Here is a 20,878-nt window from a genome sequence, read left to right as displayed (position 1 = left end):
TTATTCGACCGGATCTCTACACAGTACAATAGCTGTTTGTTTAAGTTGAATAACTAAACCAACAAAGTTTTAACAGTTTTACTAACGAGAGAGATAGTTATATGTAACCTGTCTGTGTACAGTAAGTTGTATATAAAGAAAATAGTATTGTTACAATGTTTGTAGCCATCTGCTAAAGTTTATCTTTTAGTTATTGTTACCTTTCGAATGTTTATTAAAAGTGTGTCTAGACAACAAATCTGAAGTGGTGGTAATGAATTGGGCGATAGTGTGAAAACTACCATTAGTGGTATAGGTTTATCAGTTTTAAACGAATGTAATTTTAAATATTTATTATAACAAAGAAGACTGGTTTGATCTCGCGCAAAGCTAAACGAGGGGCATCTGCATTAATCGTCCCTAATTTAATAGTGAAAAAGTAGAGGGAAGATAGCTAGTCTTTGGCATCTCTTTTTACTAACAAATAATGTAACACACTGTCACATTATAATGCTCCTTACGAGTAAAAGGGCGAGCATGTATGGTGGGACGGAGATTCAAACCCACGACCAGCAAGTTGCACGCCTTAACTACTTGACCATGGTTGGCCTAATAAAGAGGAATTTGATGCTGTTAGAAAATTAATTAAAAATAAGAACATTATGATAATGAAATCTGATAGATGAAATATTATTGATATTTTAAATAAATCTGATTACCTTCTGAAAATAGATGGGTAATTTTCCTAAAACTAGTGATGTATAAAAAAAGTGCCCTCAATCCAATCACTTGATTACAGTGTATATGTGATTTGATTGTCTAGGGGTCAATTTACATTCATATTTTGCCATTCTATGTGTTATTTCAATAAGGAAGACTTTTAAGCAAATGTGACTTAAATATAGTGGTTTGTTGACAGAAAGTTTGGTTATCGATGCAGTGAGGGCATCCAGCACAACTGTTTTTTTTTGTTTTTTTTTTTGGATTCCGCATAAAGCTACTCGAGGGCTATCTGTGCTAGCCGTCCCTAATTTAACGGTGTAAGACTAGAGGGAAGGCAACTAGTCATCACCACCCACCGCTAACTCTTGGACTACTCTTTTACCAACGAATAGTGGGATTGACCGTGATATTATAACATCCCCACGGCTGAAATGGCGAGCATATTTGGCGTGACGGGGATGCGAACCCGCAACCCTCAGATTACGAGTCGCACGCTTTAAGACGCTTGGCCATGCCGGCCCCCAGCACAACTGAGCGCTCAACTTTGCAAAGTAGCTGCAGAAAGTTATGTAAATATGTAGCAGAATGCCCGTCACATGACAGTAAATGACTGTGTAAATAGGTATTTTTTTAACTTGTTGTTTAACATTTGGTTTTATTATTATTCACGGAAACAACATTTTTTTCTGTATTTTGTCATCAGCTATAAGTGTTTTTTATTAGAATTTTGACTTACATATATATTTATGTTATATTCAGATCTACTTATTGATAAAGCTTTATAAAGCATATTTATATGTATACAGCATTATGCAGTTAAATTTTTAATACACGTAAACTCAGATACACACATTAACTTGATAACTGTCTATTTCCACATGAATGATACTTTATGTTATACGGCCAGGTCTTTTAGGATAGATATGAACATCCTTAATTCAAAACTGCTGGCCAGAGCAAAGGTAAGCCAGTCAACAGCATTTTTTAACTATGTGGCTACTTTAAATTAAATTACCGGATCAGACAATTAATGTAACAGACAATTCTTTCCCAAACCAACTGTCTGATAATTATTTTTCACTTCTTTATCAACTGAATTTTTTACAATACTATTATTGAATTATATTCACATGTAAAGTATTACAGTCAATAGGGACTGAAAAAGTTAGGTAATTACTTAGCTAAACTGTGTTACCGTGTTACAGTGCGCTCTTCCCAGTAGCTCAACGGTAAGCCTAAGGGTTTAAATACCTGCGTTGGGTTTGTTTGTTTTTTGAATTTTCGCACAAAGCTACACGAGGTCTATCTACGCTAGCCATCCATAGTTTAGCAGTATAAGACTAGAGAGAAAGCAGCTAGTCATCACCATCCACCGCCAACTCTTTGGCTACTCCTTTACCATTGAATTGTAGGATTGGCCATCATAATATAACGCCGTCACAGCTGAAAGGGCGAACATACTTGATGTGACGGGTGTTCAAACCCGTGAGCTACATATTATGAGTCGAGTGCCCTAACCACCTGACCATGCCGGGCCTGCCTGCGTTGGACAGAACACAGATAGCCTACTGTGTAGTTTTGTGCATAAATAACAAACAAATAAGCAATATGGTGAGCAAAAGCTTTAGCATTTTCTTTTCAACAAATATCAATTCTTATAGTCATCAACGTCCTTTCAATTTTTTTTATATTACCTGTGTATCAGTAGTCGAATATTAACTTAATACATACGTAATCCATAATCTTCTTCCAAGTACTGATCAAGAGAAGAGATGGTAAACCCGTCATCTTCCACCTTGGCGAATGTATATATCAAGTGGGTACATAACGTAGGGTCGATTTGTTCCACCAAAAACTTTCCATTTCCTGGTCTGTAGTACGACCAACTGTTGTAGTAACATACAATTTTTTTACTCTCGTATTGTTGGGTCTTAATTGTATGTTGAAAATCATTCCCTTAAGAAAGTTCAAACGTCAAGTTTAGTTATTGGATAGAATGCAGAGAAAAAAGCATGTGTATATAAAACATATAAAGTTAATCATGTTATTAAAACACATCAGCAGAAATAAACGTTCTTAAAAAAATGAAATTTGAACCACAAAATTGGACTCATATGAATTTGATAAAATTACGCTTTTCGAATTTAACTTAGTCCACACCATAACAGTTGTTGTTCATGATTTGGGTGTAATAACTAGAGAACCACTACTGTGTCTGTCGTATTCCTGCCGGCCTAAAGCAATGAAAGGCATTGTCGGCACTGAATACAGCAAGTTTTGTTGTTGTTGTTTTTTTAATTCGCGCAAAGCTACATGAGAACTATCTGTACAAGCCGTCCATAATTTAGCAGTGTAAGGTAATTGGTCATCACCACCCACCGCCGAATCTTGGGTTACTCTTTTACCAAAGAATAATGGGATTTACCGTCACATTATAACGCCCCCACGTCTGAAAGGGCGAGCATGTTTGGTGCGACGGGATTCGAACCCACGACCCTCGGATTACGAGTCGAGCGCTCTAACCACCTGGCCATGCCCAACAGCAAGTAGTTCTATCGCAAAACAACCTTGAGAGTTTCTGTATAAATGAACTCTTCAAATAAAGAAGTTATCTGACTTGTAAAGTAGTTGTTTTTGTGTGATTCTCAAGCTGATGGCTTATGTGCTCCGATCACAACAGCATCATCCAAGATCCAAATAAATTATTTTGTAACGAGTATATTGTCAAACCCAACAACTAAGACCACAGGCTAGAGACCATCCATTATACATGGTTGGCATGTTGTTATGCATTCTTCGTCACTTACACTTGTAAGTTTTAGGATATAGAGTAACTATACCTAGATTTTTTCTTTATATGTCATTGTTAGTGCTCAGTTTATAATTACCCATCCTACAAACATGGGCCTTAGAAAAAATTTTCCTGGGGGAGAACATAATCAAAGGACGATTGACCCGACTTCCGACTTTTTTCCGTCACAGTCAAGAGAATAGGCGAGTTCCCAGAGTCGAATATTATAGGTTTAATACTTATAATATTAGTTTAACCGATACTGCAGACTCAATAATAGTATATTTTGTGTGCTCTTTTAGGTTACTTACCCTGTAGGGTAATTTCAACTTAAATAAAACAGTTGCTTATATGAATAAAACAATTTGTGGTGGCATTATGTACAATATTTCAGTAGGATTTATTGTGTTTGTATCGTAAGAATAACAAGACTGCGTCAGTCTGTTTGGTGCTGCTATAACCAGGTAGTGGTGATTAGTGCAAACGACAGTTGGTTGTCGTGATGCATTCACATTGAAATGTTCTAAAGCAAACATTAAAGCAAATATTTCTTTTTCTACAGTTGAAAAGTTATTTTATAAATAGTTAAATGTTTTAGAAAAATGACAAACAGGGTGTTCAATACCTCTTTCGTTTGATTGTAATAGAATGGCACTAGCATCACAATCACTGGCACCAACAGCTAATGCAAAAGGCTTATCAAAGTCAGGTGCTATCAATACGGGGTAAGTGCACAGTAAAGATGACTTTTTCAAAACCATCGTGGAATGTTTCAAACCAGTTGAACTTTTGATTTTTCTGCAACAGTTTTTAATGGTATTTTGATGTTAGCAAAATGGTTATAAAACTTCCTGTAATAATCAGCCATTCCCAAAATTCTTATCAAATTTTTCATGCTTGTAAGGGTTGGATAATTTGCGATATAATCAACTTTAGCTTGAATTGGAGAAACATGACCGTAGCCTAACACATGGCCTAAGTAAACAACTTTGGCTTTACAAAAGTTACTTTTGTCAAACGTACAGTGAGATTGACTTTCTTATGCCTATCATAAACACCGTGTAATACACACAAGTGTTCTTCCCAGATGTTACTGTAAATATTATCGATATCATCAACATAAATTTCAACATTTGACAGATTGTTATGATACTGATTCATCATCAGCCGAAAAGTTGCCAGAGATTTTTTTATCCCAAATGACATTACATTCTACTGATACAATTAGTCAGGAGTAACAAAAGCAGAAGTTTCATATGTTCTGTCAGTTAGAGGAACAACCCAGTATCCCTTCAACAAGTTACATTTTGTGAAGTAGCTGTCTTTTCTAATTTTATCAATACAATTCTCCATTCTTGATATGAGATAAGAATCTGTTTTTATCAAAGCATTTCTTAACGAAAGTCTGTATAGAATCAAATTTAGGAACCAGTACACGAAGTGAAGAACAATCACTTTTACTGGGTTCTATAATCCAGTTTTCCAGCATATAGGATATTTATTTATGCATTTTATCAGCTTTGACTGGATTGTTTGTTTTTGAATTTCGCACAAAGCTACTCGAGGGCTATCTGTACTAGCCGTCCATAATTTAGCAGTGTAAGACTAGAGGGAAGGCAGCTAGTCATCACCATCCACCGCCAACTCTTGGGCTACTCTTTTACCAACGAATAGTGGGATTGACCGTCACATTATAACGCCCCCACGGCTGGGAGGGCGAGCATATTTGGCGCGACGGGGATGCGAACCCGCGACCCTCAGATTACGAGTCGCACGCCTTAACACGCTTGGCCATGCCTGGCCGAAGCATCAACTGTATCTACAACTTGAACATCAATGTTGGTTTGATTAGGAAAATTCAGAAATATACATTTATAATCGGTCAGTAAAATAGCAAATTGATTTTTCTTCAGAAAACAAATGATTGAGTTTTGAATCAAAATTGGCCAGAATGTCAGAATTACTCAGTTTTATTTTACCTTCATCTCCAATATGGGTATCTAAGTAAAAGAGACTGTCAGCAGTATAAGGAAAACACTCAATAGCTAAAATGTTTTAAGGTGCATCTCGGATGTGCTAGGGATTCAACATATTGATATCACAGAGTTGGGTAGACTTTCGAGGATTAGGTGTTTTTACAACATAGTCTATCTCATTGACTTTCCAAATAACCTCATAGGGACCATAGTACCTAGTTTTGGGTGGATGTCTCATAGTGAGTAACAATATTAAGACCACGTCATCAGGTTGGAAATTCTTCTCTTCAGCTTTGCAGTCATAAATGTTTTTCACTCTAGGTTGGGATGACTTCAATTTTTTTCGAACAAGTTCACAAACACCTAACAATCTGGACCAAAACATGGAGATGCAATCTAATTAGTACATTTCTTTCACGTCATTTTCAAACCATTCTTCAGCAACTTTATAGGACAGCGCAATGAATAGCGAAACACCGACAAGAAAGGGCTCAATCCTAATAACTCCTAAACTGACTCACGAACACTAAATAATAATAAATTAACTCCTTCATCCCAATCCTTCTCATTATCATAAGCTTCGACTCCTAATCATACTGAATTTCTTTGGCCAACAAACAAAAGTAAAAAAAATTAATCAAATCCTTGGAAATTTTGTTGGATGAAATGCTTCTTAAGAGGATAGCTCCAGGGAATCAAGTGGATAGTCAACAAATATTAGTTCCACGATCTAGTTTTTGGTAAAAGCCCAACACAGTCAATAATCACACGATTGAATGGTTCTTCGAAAGCTGGGATAAAATACTTTAATATACCAATTGAGTTCAAAGTTGTCATTTTGCTTTGATTGATAGATGAGTCTAATTTCCATTTCTTTCTGGTTAATTTCCTTTTCACCCTCAATACACGTTTGTTTGGTATTGAAAAGTTTACTTTCTCGTTCAACTTCGATACGGGCTTGCTGTTTCTCTTTCTCAGCTTTGATACAGTCTTGTTCTTTCTGAGCTTTGATACGGGCTTGTTCCAACTCAATTTGTTTGAATTTTAACTTATCTTTATCACTTAACTCTGGCTCGTGAAGACATTACAGTATTCCCATGATTCTTCATCAGACAACAAATCATCATCATCATCTAATATTTGAATAATATGCCTTTAATTTCATTTTTCTTATTGATTTACTAACTTTTAATTCTAAAATTTTGTCGATTTTCAGCAATTCACTTTTGTTATACCCTTCTACTTGTTTGAGGGAGGGTGATTCAAGAAAACATTGATAATAAGACATTATCCAATGTTGTTGGCACTGATAAATAATCATGATATAAACTAAATTAATATTTGAATTTGAATTTAGAACGAATTTTGCCTCTGATTCAGATGGTGGACATTATCCTCCAGTTTATTACATTACTTATTATAGTTTATATCGGGCTTGTCTCCGATTTATTATGTTATCATTACGATTTCAAATAACCGGAACTTTCAATTGTACTTTAGAAGCTAAATAATGATATATATCAAATTTATGGTATCTGCCAACAATATTGATATTTTAAAAGATTTACTGTTCTACATTTATTTTAGTGCCTACGTTTGTTTCTGTATATTTTTATTTTTATTTTGCATGTGAGGTATATTCTTGACAACTATTGCACAAGTCCCGCCAGTTCTCAAAATTTGTAGAAAGTTCTTGAGCGTAAGAATCAACAGTACACTAAGTGCACATGAAATACTGGTGATTGACAGTATTGTTGCCACGGGTACCTTAATATTAAAGAGTACGTAAATAGCAACAAAAATTGACACAGCTTCCTTTCCTTCCTGGTTGCTGTGTTAATATGTGTACGTGTGGTGTTTATATAAATATTGATATATACGAATGTGTAATGTGTGTCGTACTGCGGCGGATAGTTCAGAAGTATTACCTTCAGGCTGTGAATGAAATGTAGAAAAAAAGACAAGTCTTGCAATTACAAAGATCAGTTCATATATTTTCAAAATAAGAGCACATGTTGCAAACAATATAGAAAATGTATTACGTACACTTCTGTGTACCATTCGAGCTGTAAAAGAAAAAATAACAAGGGAAACTCGAAATTACTCACAGTTGCACTTTTTCCCTTCCTCCCAGTTCGAACACTACCTCTTAGCTGCCTCTTTTGTTTCAGTAAGTTTTCAGTAGTTGTGTTTGTAATTATAGACAATTCAGAAATGTGTCGAATATTCAAGTAAAACAGATGAGTTGTTTGAAGCAGAAATGTATACAACTTTCTCAAATAAATATAAAGACTGTAATTATATAAACTGAATACGTTTAATAATGAAAAATGAAATATTTTACCTTTAAGTCGATAAATATAAATACAAATAGTCGTTACGATGACAGAAACACAAGCCCAATACAGAAGTTTGAATAAAGGCGCTCTTACTGACTTCCGTAAACTGTTCCAGGTTAGCAGATAAGCAACTGAGAAAATAAACATAAATTTGACTTGTTCCATGTTCCTGCAGTTGTTAGCTAGAAAGAAATACAGCTTTTGTCTGTGAGGTAATATTAGTTAACATGACACACAATATCCTGCTCATGAGGTTATTCCAGTTAGTAATGATGTTTATCGACTCATTTCCTTAATACATAGGGCGTTGATAGTCTGTGAGAAAGTTTTACGGGCGGAACAGGTTTAGCTTAGATAAGAAGTAGCAAAAACATGAAATTAAGTATTATGTAAAATTAAAGATGAAAATGTAGCTTTATGTATCGGTACGTATCTCTGAGCGCAATCAGTTAGATTCGCAGTCACCCAGCCGTATACTTGCACACAAAGGGCTGTTGGGGTAGCAACGGAAGTTCAATACACTATGTGCCAAGAAATTAATGGATTACAAGAAAATATCAAATCAAAAAAGTATTAAAGAATATATGGGACTACCATAAATTTTGTTTTATGAAAAAATACTTAAATCAAAACTAGCCTCAGGTGTGATTAAACCTGAAATATAGAATGCAGCTTGTGGAGTTAAATTTATTTACAATTAAACAATTAATATTGAAATAAAAACAATCTAAATAATAACCTCTAACCTTAGAATATATCCTTTTTACTTATGACATTCAGTAATCGCTTGTCTGAGTGATTTAAATATTTGAATCTTTATTTTTTTTATTTTTTTTTTTTTTGCAAGTTGACTCATCTGCCTTTTTATGCCAGTCGGATATTATCAGCATTAGGTACCAAAACTAGCATCATACTTTATAAAATATTTATGTATACAGTCTTAAGAAACAATGCATTTCCATCGTTTCCATTATCATAACCAATTTGACTGCAGAGAAGCTAATTTTGTTTCAGATAAAGATAAGCCAGCGCACCTGTGAATTCTCAGCGAAAATATCCATGTTCACCTTAGACAAACGTTGGGCTAAGTCTCGAACCTAAAATCTACATCGTTGAACTTTTTTATTCTATAAACAAGTTGTAAAACACATGATCGTGTTTGAAAAGAGGCATACCTACACACTATTTACCGAATTAACATTATCTGTACAACAAAACTCCCACAAATTAAAAATATTTTTTTCAAACAATATATACACACCCACACAAGAACACTGGATATATCAAGAAGATAACGTACCATAATCATACCAATAGTAATAATTTAAAACTCAAAAATTAATATTTATGTAACCTATGAATAAATACTCGAGAATAAAATCACATATTTAAAATAAAAGCATATAACAGAATAAATATTAGAAAAAAACAAAACTTGGATGATGGATAAATTATGATAATCCTCAAGTACAATTTATTATAATATTGATGTAAGATTGTGATATATGGTAAAGAATTGAAATATTTTTCTAAAGCTTATTTTTTTTGCCGATTTGGATTCTATGCATATAGGCTAAAAGTAAATATTCAAATTCTTATCATCTTTATTTAAAACTTTCATTTCGATAAATGAGCATTTACTATAAATAGGTCACTCATTCAGTGTTATCTAAAATATATTACTTTGTTAGTCCGATGGATCCTCAACTGAGGACAAGCTGACGAAACTTGATCCTTGCGTAAAACCAAGTAATGTATTTTCTTAAGGCTAAAACAAATAATGCTTTTGTTTCTATAAAACTGAGACTAAAGATTGTTGACAGACGAGAAATAAGTCTAAATCTTATAGAGTACATAAAGTGAAATTTTGAAATATACAAAATAAATTGCTTGAACTTAGGTAAGCTGAAAAAATAATACTAGAAAGTCTTCTGACAAGATGAAACAGATATTTTACATGTGATTGAATCTAATGACAGTGAATTAATTGTCCTTTGAATGCTAAAAGATTAAGATGGCACGTCTGTATTTCTTAACACCTGATACGAGTCTAGCAGAAAATATTTGGGTGTCTCCTGACAATTTTTTATGTTTATCATTTTATGAGTCTGAATTATCAAATATATATGGAATCAAAAGAGACCACCAGTATGTCCATATTCAAAGTGTTTGAGGAACTTTGTTGTAGAATCAACTTCTCTCCCACAAACACACAACTTGGCAAACAGAAAACTAATGTGGCTGTATCTTTGCTGAAAAACAAAATTCTGACATTTCTGCCATTAAAAAGCATTTCTTTGTAGTTTGTAACAGCTTTATCAATGGAGATGTCTAAGGAAGTGATTTCATTAAAGCCTTCATCATAATCACAGAAATTAAGCAGTTTTTAATGTAGCGTTTAATAGTAATTAATCAGAGATATGTAACTTGAATATGTCCACACACCACAAATTTCCGTAGGGACAATGACTGTTGTATAGCTGTTTATTTGAACCACTATAAAAAGAAAGGAGAAAGAACAACAATCACCAGCACTTCTTGTACAATAGTGATTAGAGAAGAGAGAGGGAAGACAATAGGAATAAGTGATGACAGTAAGAAGCAACATGCACAGCATCAGTGTTGTAAGATAAAGGTTGCAACAAGGAGATTAGTATGAGAGGATGGTAGCAGGGCATTTTCCCATTCCTTTGTCTTATGGTTACTGAAATTACACATGCTAAATATATCTCGTACTATTATTTCAATCACGTGTTTTCTATTAATTATTACCCAATCAGGTTCAGGTTTTAAGTTATGATTTTACTGATCAAAAAGTAATACAGAGGTGTGCAAAATGTTTATCTGTTCATACCAGAAAGATAGGACAACCCCCCTGATATCTACATTTTATACAAAGTAAATATGTGAAACTGTCTGAAAATGTAAACCTTTCTGACCTTATCAAACAAAACCTTTTTCTTAGTGCAGTTACTTTTTCTATGCACATAGTACCAGATATATCTTAACCCATCCACAACTTGCAATATCTTTGTAACTGATTTCCATTGTTAGCATTAAAATGTGAAGTTCCACCATCAGTGACAGTACTTAAGATATGGCATCTCTCCTTCCAAACTTCACACATGTACATCCATAAAAGGATGGTTAATGGGATCCCCATGAACACAAATTTGCAAGCACACTGCCTTTCTTTATGAGGTATAAACATAATTTGATAAAAAACCATTTATGTTACTGAGATATATCAAGTTCCACCTGAAATACTTGGTGTTTATGGGGAAAACATTATAATGAAGAAACCTGCCAGAAATAAGCTAAGTTGATCTATATCATAGCCAGGAGAACTTTAATGACCAAATCTGTAGTTTTTAAGACATGCTAGAAAAACTGATGTATTCATTATCTTACTAGCATACTATATCAAAGTGACATAAACCAAGCTCTGGATGAAAGCTGGAACACCAAAGAAGTGTAATTCTATCCATATTATTTATGAGAAACTATTATAAAGGCTCACTATCTGAAATTTTGATTTCTCTCTATGCTGAGTGGATGTGATATTACTTCTTTTTTTTCTAATTATGGCAAGAAAATAGTGTGGAAAATCTTTCACGAAAATCATATGTCATTCAAAGACTTTGGTAAAGGAAAATGCAATCAAGGAGAAATTAAGTCAAACAAAATCCTTGCCTGCATGAAATGTAGTATACATAAGATTAATGCTGTTGGTAAGGCCACATACCAACACATTTACTACATCTCACACTTCTGAAGTTTTATGTTCTAAACTATGGCAGGGAAGAGGTCATCTTCAGCTAATACAGCTTTATATTTTTACTAACAGAGTGGTTGGCTTTTAGAATGGGTTGCCTTCTAATGCGGTGGATCCACCTAAAATGGAGTTTGAGGCAAGGCTCGATATATATTGTAATGATAAAAGCTGGCTTTGAGGATTTTTTAAAGAATTTAATTTAGGGGTTAGAACAGCCTAGATGAAAGAAAATGTATCTTGCTGTTAAGATGATCTTCATTTCTACAAGTGAGCTCAGAACTAAACAGTGGTTTAACACCAGGTCTATTGTACCCCCACCCCTAAAACTCACACAAAAATATATTTCCCACTTTGATTTTAACAATTTTTATATATATGGCCATATAGAAAAATATTTCTAGCTTTTGAGAATAAATGCCTGATTTAATATTCAGGCAAACTGGATGTGAAAATTTAGTGAATTGTTTTTGTGCATTACCTGTCTTAAATTTCATAATAAATTTTCTTTAGTCATTACTCATTTTCAGATTTAGCAAGTCAATATTATGCAGAGAAAGTAACATTACCAACTTTCCTTAAAATTGTTTCATATAAACATAAGTTCAGGAAGACCATACAGTCTATTAGCTCATGGTCTATTGTATTTTTCTCTAAAACACAATAAAAAAAAACAAAGTTCAGATTTTAATTTTTTATGGCAGTTTTAAAAATTCAATGTTTCAACCAGAGAGAACAAAACATTTGAAACAATATCTGAAATAAGATATTATTTTCATCACAAGTGTAAAACTGTGGTACTCATTTATGCAAAAGATCAAAATTCTTATTGCTACTTTTAAAAAATATGAACATTTTCCTTTACAACTCTGATATGGGTAAAAGTATTTGGTTCCTTAATGCAAATTGTATTTGGAAAGTAGAAACCATACTGATTAATAATTGAAAATAAAATTTATTTCAGTTGATTTATACAGTCAATAAAGAATTGATATTAAAAAAAACACTTAATAAATCTTGTAGCATAGAGTACCATATTTCTTAGGTAAATCTCTACATGCAAGAATGAGCACACCACTGTAAATAATTTGAATTTGCAAAAAAAGATAATCTGACTGTCAAACATACAGAAAACAATAAAACTACATCTGTTAATTAGCATGTAAATACTTCATCAAAAGTTACCATTTTTTAAAATTGAAAATAAATTTCATGCTACAGCTATTACTTGATGCTAATGTTTCCTTCCTTTGCCCATCTAAGTAATGGTCTGATTTTCTTGCTTACTCCAGTCTATTACTCCCCATTTAATTGCCCTTGACAATATCTGTTTCATGATACTCTCCACCTATACCAATGTGTGTCTACCTTGTGCTGTATATAAGCACCTCAATTCAGGTGATATCATTTTTCCTTGAATGGATCCCAACCATTAGCTGTAGAATGATGCACTTTGAACTACAGAAATAGCAGTGAGAAAGTAAGCAACACCAAAGTGAACTACCCAAAGAAGCCCAAAAGATAACACACCAAACTCACAATAGCAGGATACTATACACTATACTCAACTTGAAGAAACAGAACCCATCTGGTTTGGAATTACAAACACTCATCCTCACTCCCTAACCATGTGAGCAAGAGAAATTCCACTTGCTACTAAAATTATGGGGAGGACATTGAACCAACTTCTCAACCAAGGACCCAGCAGGGGACCACTGTGCATTTGGAATTACAAGGAGCTAATGCTACGTATTTCCATGAACTATTTAGTGAACTAATATTGGTCAAAAAAGAACTGCACGCAACCCAACCAAACATTCAAGCTTCAAATCTGAACCACTATTATGAGTTGGCTCACATATATAGGCTGGTGCCTCTCCTAGTAATACCTGAAAAAAAAGAACAGTCTAGGGTATCAAGCAAGACAAACTCAACTTCAATCTCTTCTCTCAGAGTGAAGGAAATTCACTTGCATACTGAAGAGAAATAACCTCCTTCCACCACCCCAGTAACTGGAAACCAGGTGTGGTAAGGACCCCAAACTCCAGTCGTAAAATATGAAAGAGGGGTAATGCACATTGGGAAGTACTGAAAAACAATGTTCTGAAAACAGTGCAATAAGTGAACTAAGTTTCTTAAATTTTAAAAAATAAACTGACCCCAATTTATTCAATTCAATGGCTGGCAGGGATGGGCAGGATCACCTTTATGCTTCACTCTAAATGGTCTTCCAGAACACCTCATTTCAACAGAGCATGTTGCAACCTAGACAAAATATTTTGCATTAATGGTTGGTGATGCAAAATTAGTTTAATAAAAGCACACCTGCCTGGGCAATACTCACTGTAGTGTGGGATCCTGGATACTTGCACCTCTTTATAATCTAGTGGATATGGATAATATAGCTATAGGGTATTCAAAAACCCCCAGTACATTTATCTCATATTATTTGCATGATATGGCAGTATCTTCTTCTGAGGGTTTTCTATGTCCTTAATAGCCTAGTTAAATTGGAATGTAACAAATCAGGTGACATACAACTCATAGAAGTACCCTCACCTCTAAAGAGAGTCCAAAATAAAATATGGATAGATTTTTGTATCCAACCTAACAAAGTAATGGGGAGTAAATTCTGGGAAACTGAAGGATCCCAATTAATAAAGAAAGTCGATGTCTAGCATCTCTAAAAGCATTAGTGTGGAAACATAATACTTCAGGATTTTCACTGGACATATTAAATGATCAGGATCTAATTGGTCATAGAGGTAAGTAACAGCAGACAAATGAATTGGTGAAAAAAATTTATCCTCTTCCCTGACTGCCAGTGCCTTAGGTAAGAAGGACCTCTCCAGGTAAAAACAATAAAATGATAAATCAGCCTGTGCACATGCAGCACAAGCAACTTTCACCAATGATAAGTACAGGTCAGCAACAAGAAAAAAATCTTGAGGGAAAAGTGATACATGGTACATGAGGCTAAGGGCATAAATGGATATTGAGAAGCAGCATATAATATAACCTTAATATCCTAGTTAGATAACGGAAATGACTGTTTGAGACAAAAGACCATAAACAACTTGAGGAAGCTGGGGTGCACTGAGACTTAAAATAATAATGTTCATCTCTTTGAATATCTAAGGTAGTCATTAAGGCCACCTTATATAAAGCAGTTGCAAAAGATGCAAAACTCTTGTCAGAGCCAGTTATGGTTGGCACTTCTGGACAAAGTGGATTCAACCTCCTGACATTACATCACTGTTGATATATGTGCCATTTCCACTGACAAAGACTGAGTCAGGTACATGGAAACTGCAGAAGCTAAACCACAATGCCAGGCAAATAACCACATAATAATCATACATGAAGCTTGAGTTTTAGGATGGCTGGATGTACACTGTTGGATCATGGTTGCCTCAACAGAGATGGCCAAAGACGTAAAAAAGTAGAAATTTCTGAAGGTACAACATCACTGGTAGAGGTAGCCAATCCAGTGCTATAAATAGAAGTTGACAAAGAGTTAAACAAACATTGCTAGTATTCTGGGTAACAAATGAATCAGTTTCTAATGGAAAGCATACAGGTGTTATTCCATCCCGTTCTGACTGAATGCATCTACTGCCAATTTCAGAAGATGAGGTACCAGGGACAATAATGTCAATAGTTTAGTATTTTGACAAGCAACAAATGCATTTATCATCAGTTTCCTGAACCTAGAGCAAATCCAATGGAAAACCTTGCAATGCAACATCCATTTTGTTGGGAGATTGCTGATGAGACAACTAAATGGCCACTGCATTTGTATTTGCTTTATCAGTCAATATGACCAAACATTTAAAATAGTTTAATTACAAAATAAAGTTTGACTCTTAATGTTTTATAAAATGTTTAATAAGTGTTACAAATATGTCATGCAAGGTCATACCAGGTACATTTTTGTTTCATTTTCAAAACTGAACATTAATTCAACATTATATGCAAACAGTGAGAGAAGGTTAAGATATTGAAGGTATATTATTTACAGTGCATTTATATATCTACAGTGCATAACTATAGATATGCCATTGTTGTCTAGATATGAATTGCTTTATCGTGTACACATTTAATATTCATAATTAATTTAGATAACTATTATATTTTTCATAGTTGTACAAGTGTTTTAATTGTCTTTCATGTATGCTTAGTACTATTCTGCAATACTGTCATTTGTATAATAATTGTAGTTTAGTATAAACAATTTACGTGGCTTTATTTTGTTCATTTCAGGTAGCCAAAAATGTGATGATTATAAACATCACCACAAAAATAAAACAGTTAAAAGGCTTAAAAAAAAAACAACTCAATTCTCACTTTTGTGAAATGTTCTTCATAAACATGTGAACCTGAGCCTAAACAAGAAGTAGCTGAAAGTATCTATGTAATTAAAGTTACAATGCGAGAAGAAATGAAGTCCAGAAATCTATTGATTAAACATTCTAAACAAAAGCAATCTGTTATCTCAACCACTGATCAAAATGTGTTTAGTTGTGACCCTGCTGATTGGGCATTGTCTGCAGTGCTGATACATCATTTCTTTGAGAACCCTAGTGACCAATACACAGACAATAACTTAAAGTCAGTAAATTATTAACATTTTAAAAACATTAACTAGTGATTTGTTGATCTATTCACAATCAGATGAAATGATTTTCTGCAAATTATGCAAACTTTTTTTCAAAATAACAGTGCAAATTTCCTTTGCAAAATAGTTTCAATGATTGTAAAAATGGAAATGCTAGATTTGCAGCACATGAATGCAGCAACTCCCATATAGATGCTGTCAAATTAATTCATAAATATGTACATTTGCACAGAATTCCTTATACAATCACAAATGAATTGAGAGAAGAACAATAATGGATAGATGTATTTAAGCATATTGTAACTAACTCCTTCTAACCAAATGAAGGCTTCCATTTTGAAGAGATATGTATGCATTTTGGTCACCTAACAATGGCAACTATGTAGGATACATACAGTTAATTCTTCAATTTGATCATTTTTATTGGAACATTTTCAAAAATACAAGAAAACACTTGTCCATCTTCAACAACCTGTGACAAGTTCACAGAGCTACTGGGTGACAAGGTCAGGTCAGTAATAGTGGTTTAACAAAAATTGGCAAAGTATTATGCCATTGGTGTTAATGTTACACCAGATGTCATTCACATTGATTGACTGACTGATTGTGCAATGTGTGAAGCAAGATGTTACTCTTACTGAACACTTTCTTGTATTTCTACCAATCAAAAGGCATGATGCCAAATATCTCTTCAACAAAATAAATGTTGAATGATTACCATATTTATTGCTCTAATGGATTGCTGTGAAGTATTGTACAACAGTGCCAGCAATATAGCTGGTGTGTATTCAGGTGTCCAAGCTCAATTTCATGAAGTCATTCCTCTAGATGATTGGATACTCTTTGCTGTACATAGCTTGAACTTGATTGGTGCAGAGATAGTTAAGTGCTGTCTAAATGTAGTCAACTTTTTTGTCACTATGTTGCAAATTTTCATCACCATCTCAGGTGGTCAAAATTATTGGATAATTTGCCAAAATAGGTTCACGTGATTAAAAACCTATCATACACCAGGTAGTCTGTATGCAGTGATGCAACCAAAGCACTGACTTTAAACTAGTGAGAAATAAAAGGTTCACTACCAGACATAACTCAATCAATTAGACAACTAGCTCATGTAGTTTTTGAGGCTAAATCTCTCATAGATAAATTAGATGTTTTCAATAATGCCTTAATATGTGTCATACAGAATAATATTGGTTCCATCATGTAGCATGAGATGATGATGAACCTTATATTGCCTACACCAAGATCAAAGCTATGTTGGGATTTCTTTTGCAGCATAATCAACTGACCAAAATTAAACTATATCAAAGCAAGAGAATTGGTTGCAACATAAGTTGATTTGGAAGATGAATTCAGTCTATAAAAAGTATGATGATTATACATATTTCAAAACTGCTACAAATATGATTAAATTCTTTTTCATGTGCGTTTTCTTACAGCAAAGCCACATCAGGCTATCTGCTGAGTCCAGCAAGGGGTTAAATTCTTGTTGGAATATGAAATTACAAGCACATTTATAAATGTTTGCATTAACTAGTGCATATATCTAGGTATTTTAGGTACAAACTGCAAAATTGAATGATCATTTTTCAACATGAAAAGTATCAAAAGCTGTCATTGCTCAATAACAGAGCAAACCCTCTTTCCATCACTTCCTTTACTTGATATTAAAACAGAAATGATGCACTCTCTCAACTTTAGTGATATTATATAGAAATTTGCTCACCAGAAATCGTGAAAAGTTAAATGTGAAAAAAAAGCATTTGTTGTTATGTTACTTGTGCTTTTTTTATGTACTGTGACCTATAATAAGGTTATACAATTGTAAATACATACCGATATTTTTTTATTATAGAGTTTTGAAATACATGATAATACAAGAGAATTCGATCTAGCCTGTACCTTGACCTACAAGACTCCTTAGTATCAGTGTCAGATTAAAGGCGTTGTAGGCCAAGGTACAGGCTAGATCGAATCAAGTGAATTGTTTGTGATCTCAGTCACTTAAAAAGTAATGAAGGGATCACATGTGCACTTATCTCAGAAGAATGAGGGATTTCATTGATACTCACATACTTCCCTTCCCTTCCTCAAACAAAAACATCTGTTCAGTGGAAGGAGATATTAGTAAGAGTCAATGTTTTTTTTATAGCAAGGAAACAGTTTAGAATCAGCTGAGCTTAACAGATACATGTCAAAAAAAAGATATTATCAGTTGGATAATATATTGGGTTGAAGCAAGAATACCTTTCTCAACTCTGATAATAAAGGCTGAAGTTACTTCTGAAAGTAGAACCTGAGTGTTTTGTTTTGCCAACTGACAAGATGGTGCCTGCAGTAATGAGTCATACATGTAATTGTGTGCTCACAGACTTAGGGAATGGAAATAAGAATAAAAAAGCTAGCTTGTATAATTAAGTAGAACACACATGGCGACAATGCTAGTTTGAAGAACAGAGACCTGAATTGCAGCACCTAACCATTGTGCAGAAAACAAAGATAGTGGAGAAATGACTCCAATGTAGAAATGTGTAACAATGAATGTGGTCATCCATAGTGTTGGTTAAAAATGTGAATGCAGAGTGAGAAACAACTCACTATTCTTCTACAGTCTAAATAAATTCCATTTGACACTAGCAGTCTAATGCATCTTGTTCCAACAAACTTGGCACAAAAAGCACATCTGTCCCTTCATTTAATTGAGCAGTAAACCTTTCTGCATCAATTGCAATATCAGGATTTGGAAAGAGAACCAAGTATTTTCCTTCAGACCTTTCTGCCATCAGTGAAGGTGCAGACTCAAAACCAACCTGGGAAAGACCCAAAACATCACACACTTAATTTAAAAGTGAAGAAAGGAAGCTGGAAGTGGCAGATCCCACTCTATCCTCCTGAGAAATCAAAGAATAACAGAAAGCACTGAGAAAAGTGAAACTAAATTCTCTCCAGAATGTCCTGAATTGACTACCTCAGTGATTCCTCGAGAAACACCACTGGACTGAATATATGTCTGTACTTCACTATAATTTCATGGAAAGCCTTAGCTGAGAGTTAACACTCACCCCACCCCCAACTGTTGAGCAACTCTACATATCAATGGTGGGATAGGAAAGACATGATTTGCCTCTGTGTCAGAAATGATAATCCAGGAATTTATGTGGTATATTAGCATGCCAAATAAAAAAGAAATTGTACAAAAATCACCAAGGTAACACCAAGACAATCAAAGTATCTCCTGCAGTCTTGTACAGGAAAATGCATTCATGAATGTTTTATTGAGGAAAAGAGTGAGGTGCTTTTATATAGTAAAGGATAGAGGTGCATTGACATACATAGTGTGTGATGAGACATATTGCTACGAGCAATTAAGTGGGGACGGAAAGACTAGAGCAAGCAAGAAAAAAATCAGACTGATGCTTAGGTAGATATAGGAAGGAAACACTAGCAGTCGATTAATAGCTGTAAGGTGAGAGGAGGCATGTTTTGGAATTAATCATTATCAGCATTTTTTAGGCTTCAAACATTTTAACAAAGTATTTGTCAGTGTGAATAAGAAATCTGAAAACGTAAGAAAGTGTCAATTAGAAAAGTTTATAATGCACTACTACATCCATGCTCATGGTGGCAGACCTGACAATGATTTGAACAATGAAGAAGAAATTAGCAACTGAAAAATTAGTGCATCAAGAAGTGTTGTGCATGCAGTCTTTACTCTGGCATGAAAGTAAAAAATGATAATTAACATTTTTCTTAAGTTTATGGAATCAAACATACTTGCAACATTAAAATAAAACATTTTTAAAAATTTCTAATAATATATTTTATGTCTCTTAAAATTAAGTGTCATTGTGTATTGTTATAACTAGTGGTTCAAATATTACAACTTAAAATACTTGTATACAATATTTTCATGAAGGTCAAATTAATTATTTTCCATTAATTCATAAACATTTTCTATGGTTCTTACTCAAATTTTAAGACTTTTAAAAAAAATTATAATTTTGCTTTGGTTCCACTTGTTTCAACTACTGCCTTTTTGACTAATTCAACAATTTCTTTTCTGGTATATCCTAGCTCCAATAGAACCTCTTCACTGTGTTGACCAATGATTGGCTGAATTAAAGAAGGAATAAAAGATGACTTTGAAAGCTTAGGAGCAGGTCTTGGAATGGACATTTGCTTTACTGAATCCTCCATAAAAGTTTCCAGACTGCAGTTATGAGCAAAGCTAGAGGCTTCCTGTAGTGATAATACAGGAGTTACACAAGCATCTAATTTATCAAAAATTTGGCACCATTCTTGTTGAGTTTTGGTAGCAAAAATTCTGGTGAATTTTTTGTGTGTTTCAGACCAGTTATCAAAATGTGGACAGTCTTCCTCTTTCAAACCAAGACCTATTAAAACAAAAACAGTAATAACTGAAAAATATTTGTGATTTTTGAAACATTATCTAATTGCAATAGGACTTAAATGTTTATGCAAATAATATTAGCTTCCATAACTATCAATATCCAGATTTCAATCATTATGAGTAAAACTTTATTAACAATAAATAAACAAGGATTTAAAATTTAAATGACTTGTCTTCATACTTTTCTTTCTAAATTAGAATTCAATTAACTACTGTATCCATGCAGATCTTATTATTAATTATAACTGATAAAACAAATGTGT

At 33.8% G+C, this 20,878-nt stretch overlaps 2 protein-coding genes across 2 annotated transcripts in view; both read right to left on the bottom strand.

Moving 5' to 3' along the window:
- Positions 1 to 8,553, bottom strand: part of LOC143245457 (chitinase-3-like protein 1) — a 45,732-nt gene extending 37,179 nt beyond the window's left edge. Inside the window, exons 1-2 of the mRNA XM_076491820.1 lie at positions 7,814 to 8,553; positions 2,434 to 2,658 (exon numbers count right to left, since the gene is read on the bottom strand). Of these exons, the coding sequence (XP_076347935.1) occupies positions 2,434 to 2,658; positions 7,814 to 7,973 (385 nt within the window). The 5' untranslated portion in view covers positions 7,974 to 8,553. The remainder of the gene's footprint in view (positions 1 to 2,433; positions 2,659 to 7,813) is intronic.
- Positions 8,554 to 12,515: 3,962 nt separating this feature from the next.
- The window catches only part of LOC143240149 (alpha-methylacyl-CoA racemase-like), a 65,170-nt gene continuing 56,807 nt past the window's right edge, over positions 12,516 to 20,878 (bottom strand). Inside the window, exon 8 of the mRNA XM_076482111.1 lies at positions 12,516 to 20,598. Coding sequence (XP_076338226.1) covers positions 20,198 to 20,598 — 401 coding nt within the window. The 3' untranslated portion in view covers positions 12,516 to 20,197. The remainder of the gene's footprint in view (positions 20,599 to 20,878) is intronic.

Source organism: Tachypleus tridentatus, chromosome 2 (genome assembly GCF_004210375.1).
Source record: "Tachypleus tridentatus isolate NWPU-2018 chromosome 2, ASM421037v1, whole genome shotgun sequence".
Taxonomy (NCBI): Eukaryota; Metazoa; Arthropoda; class Merostomata; order Xiphosura; family Limulidae; genus Tachypleus; species Tachypleus tridentatus.
This window is presented reverse-complemented; position numbering and strand designations above follow the sequence as displayed.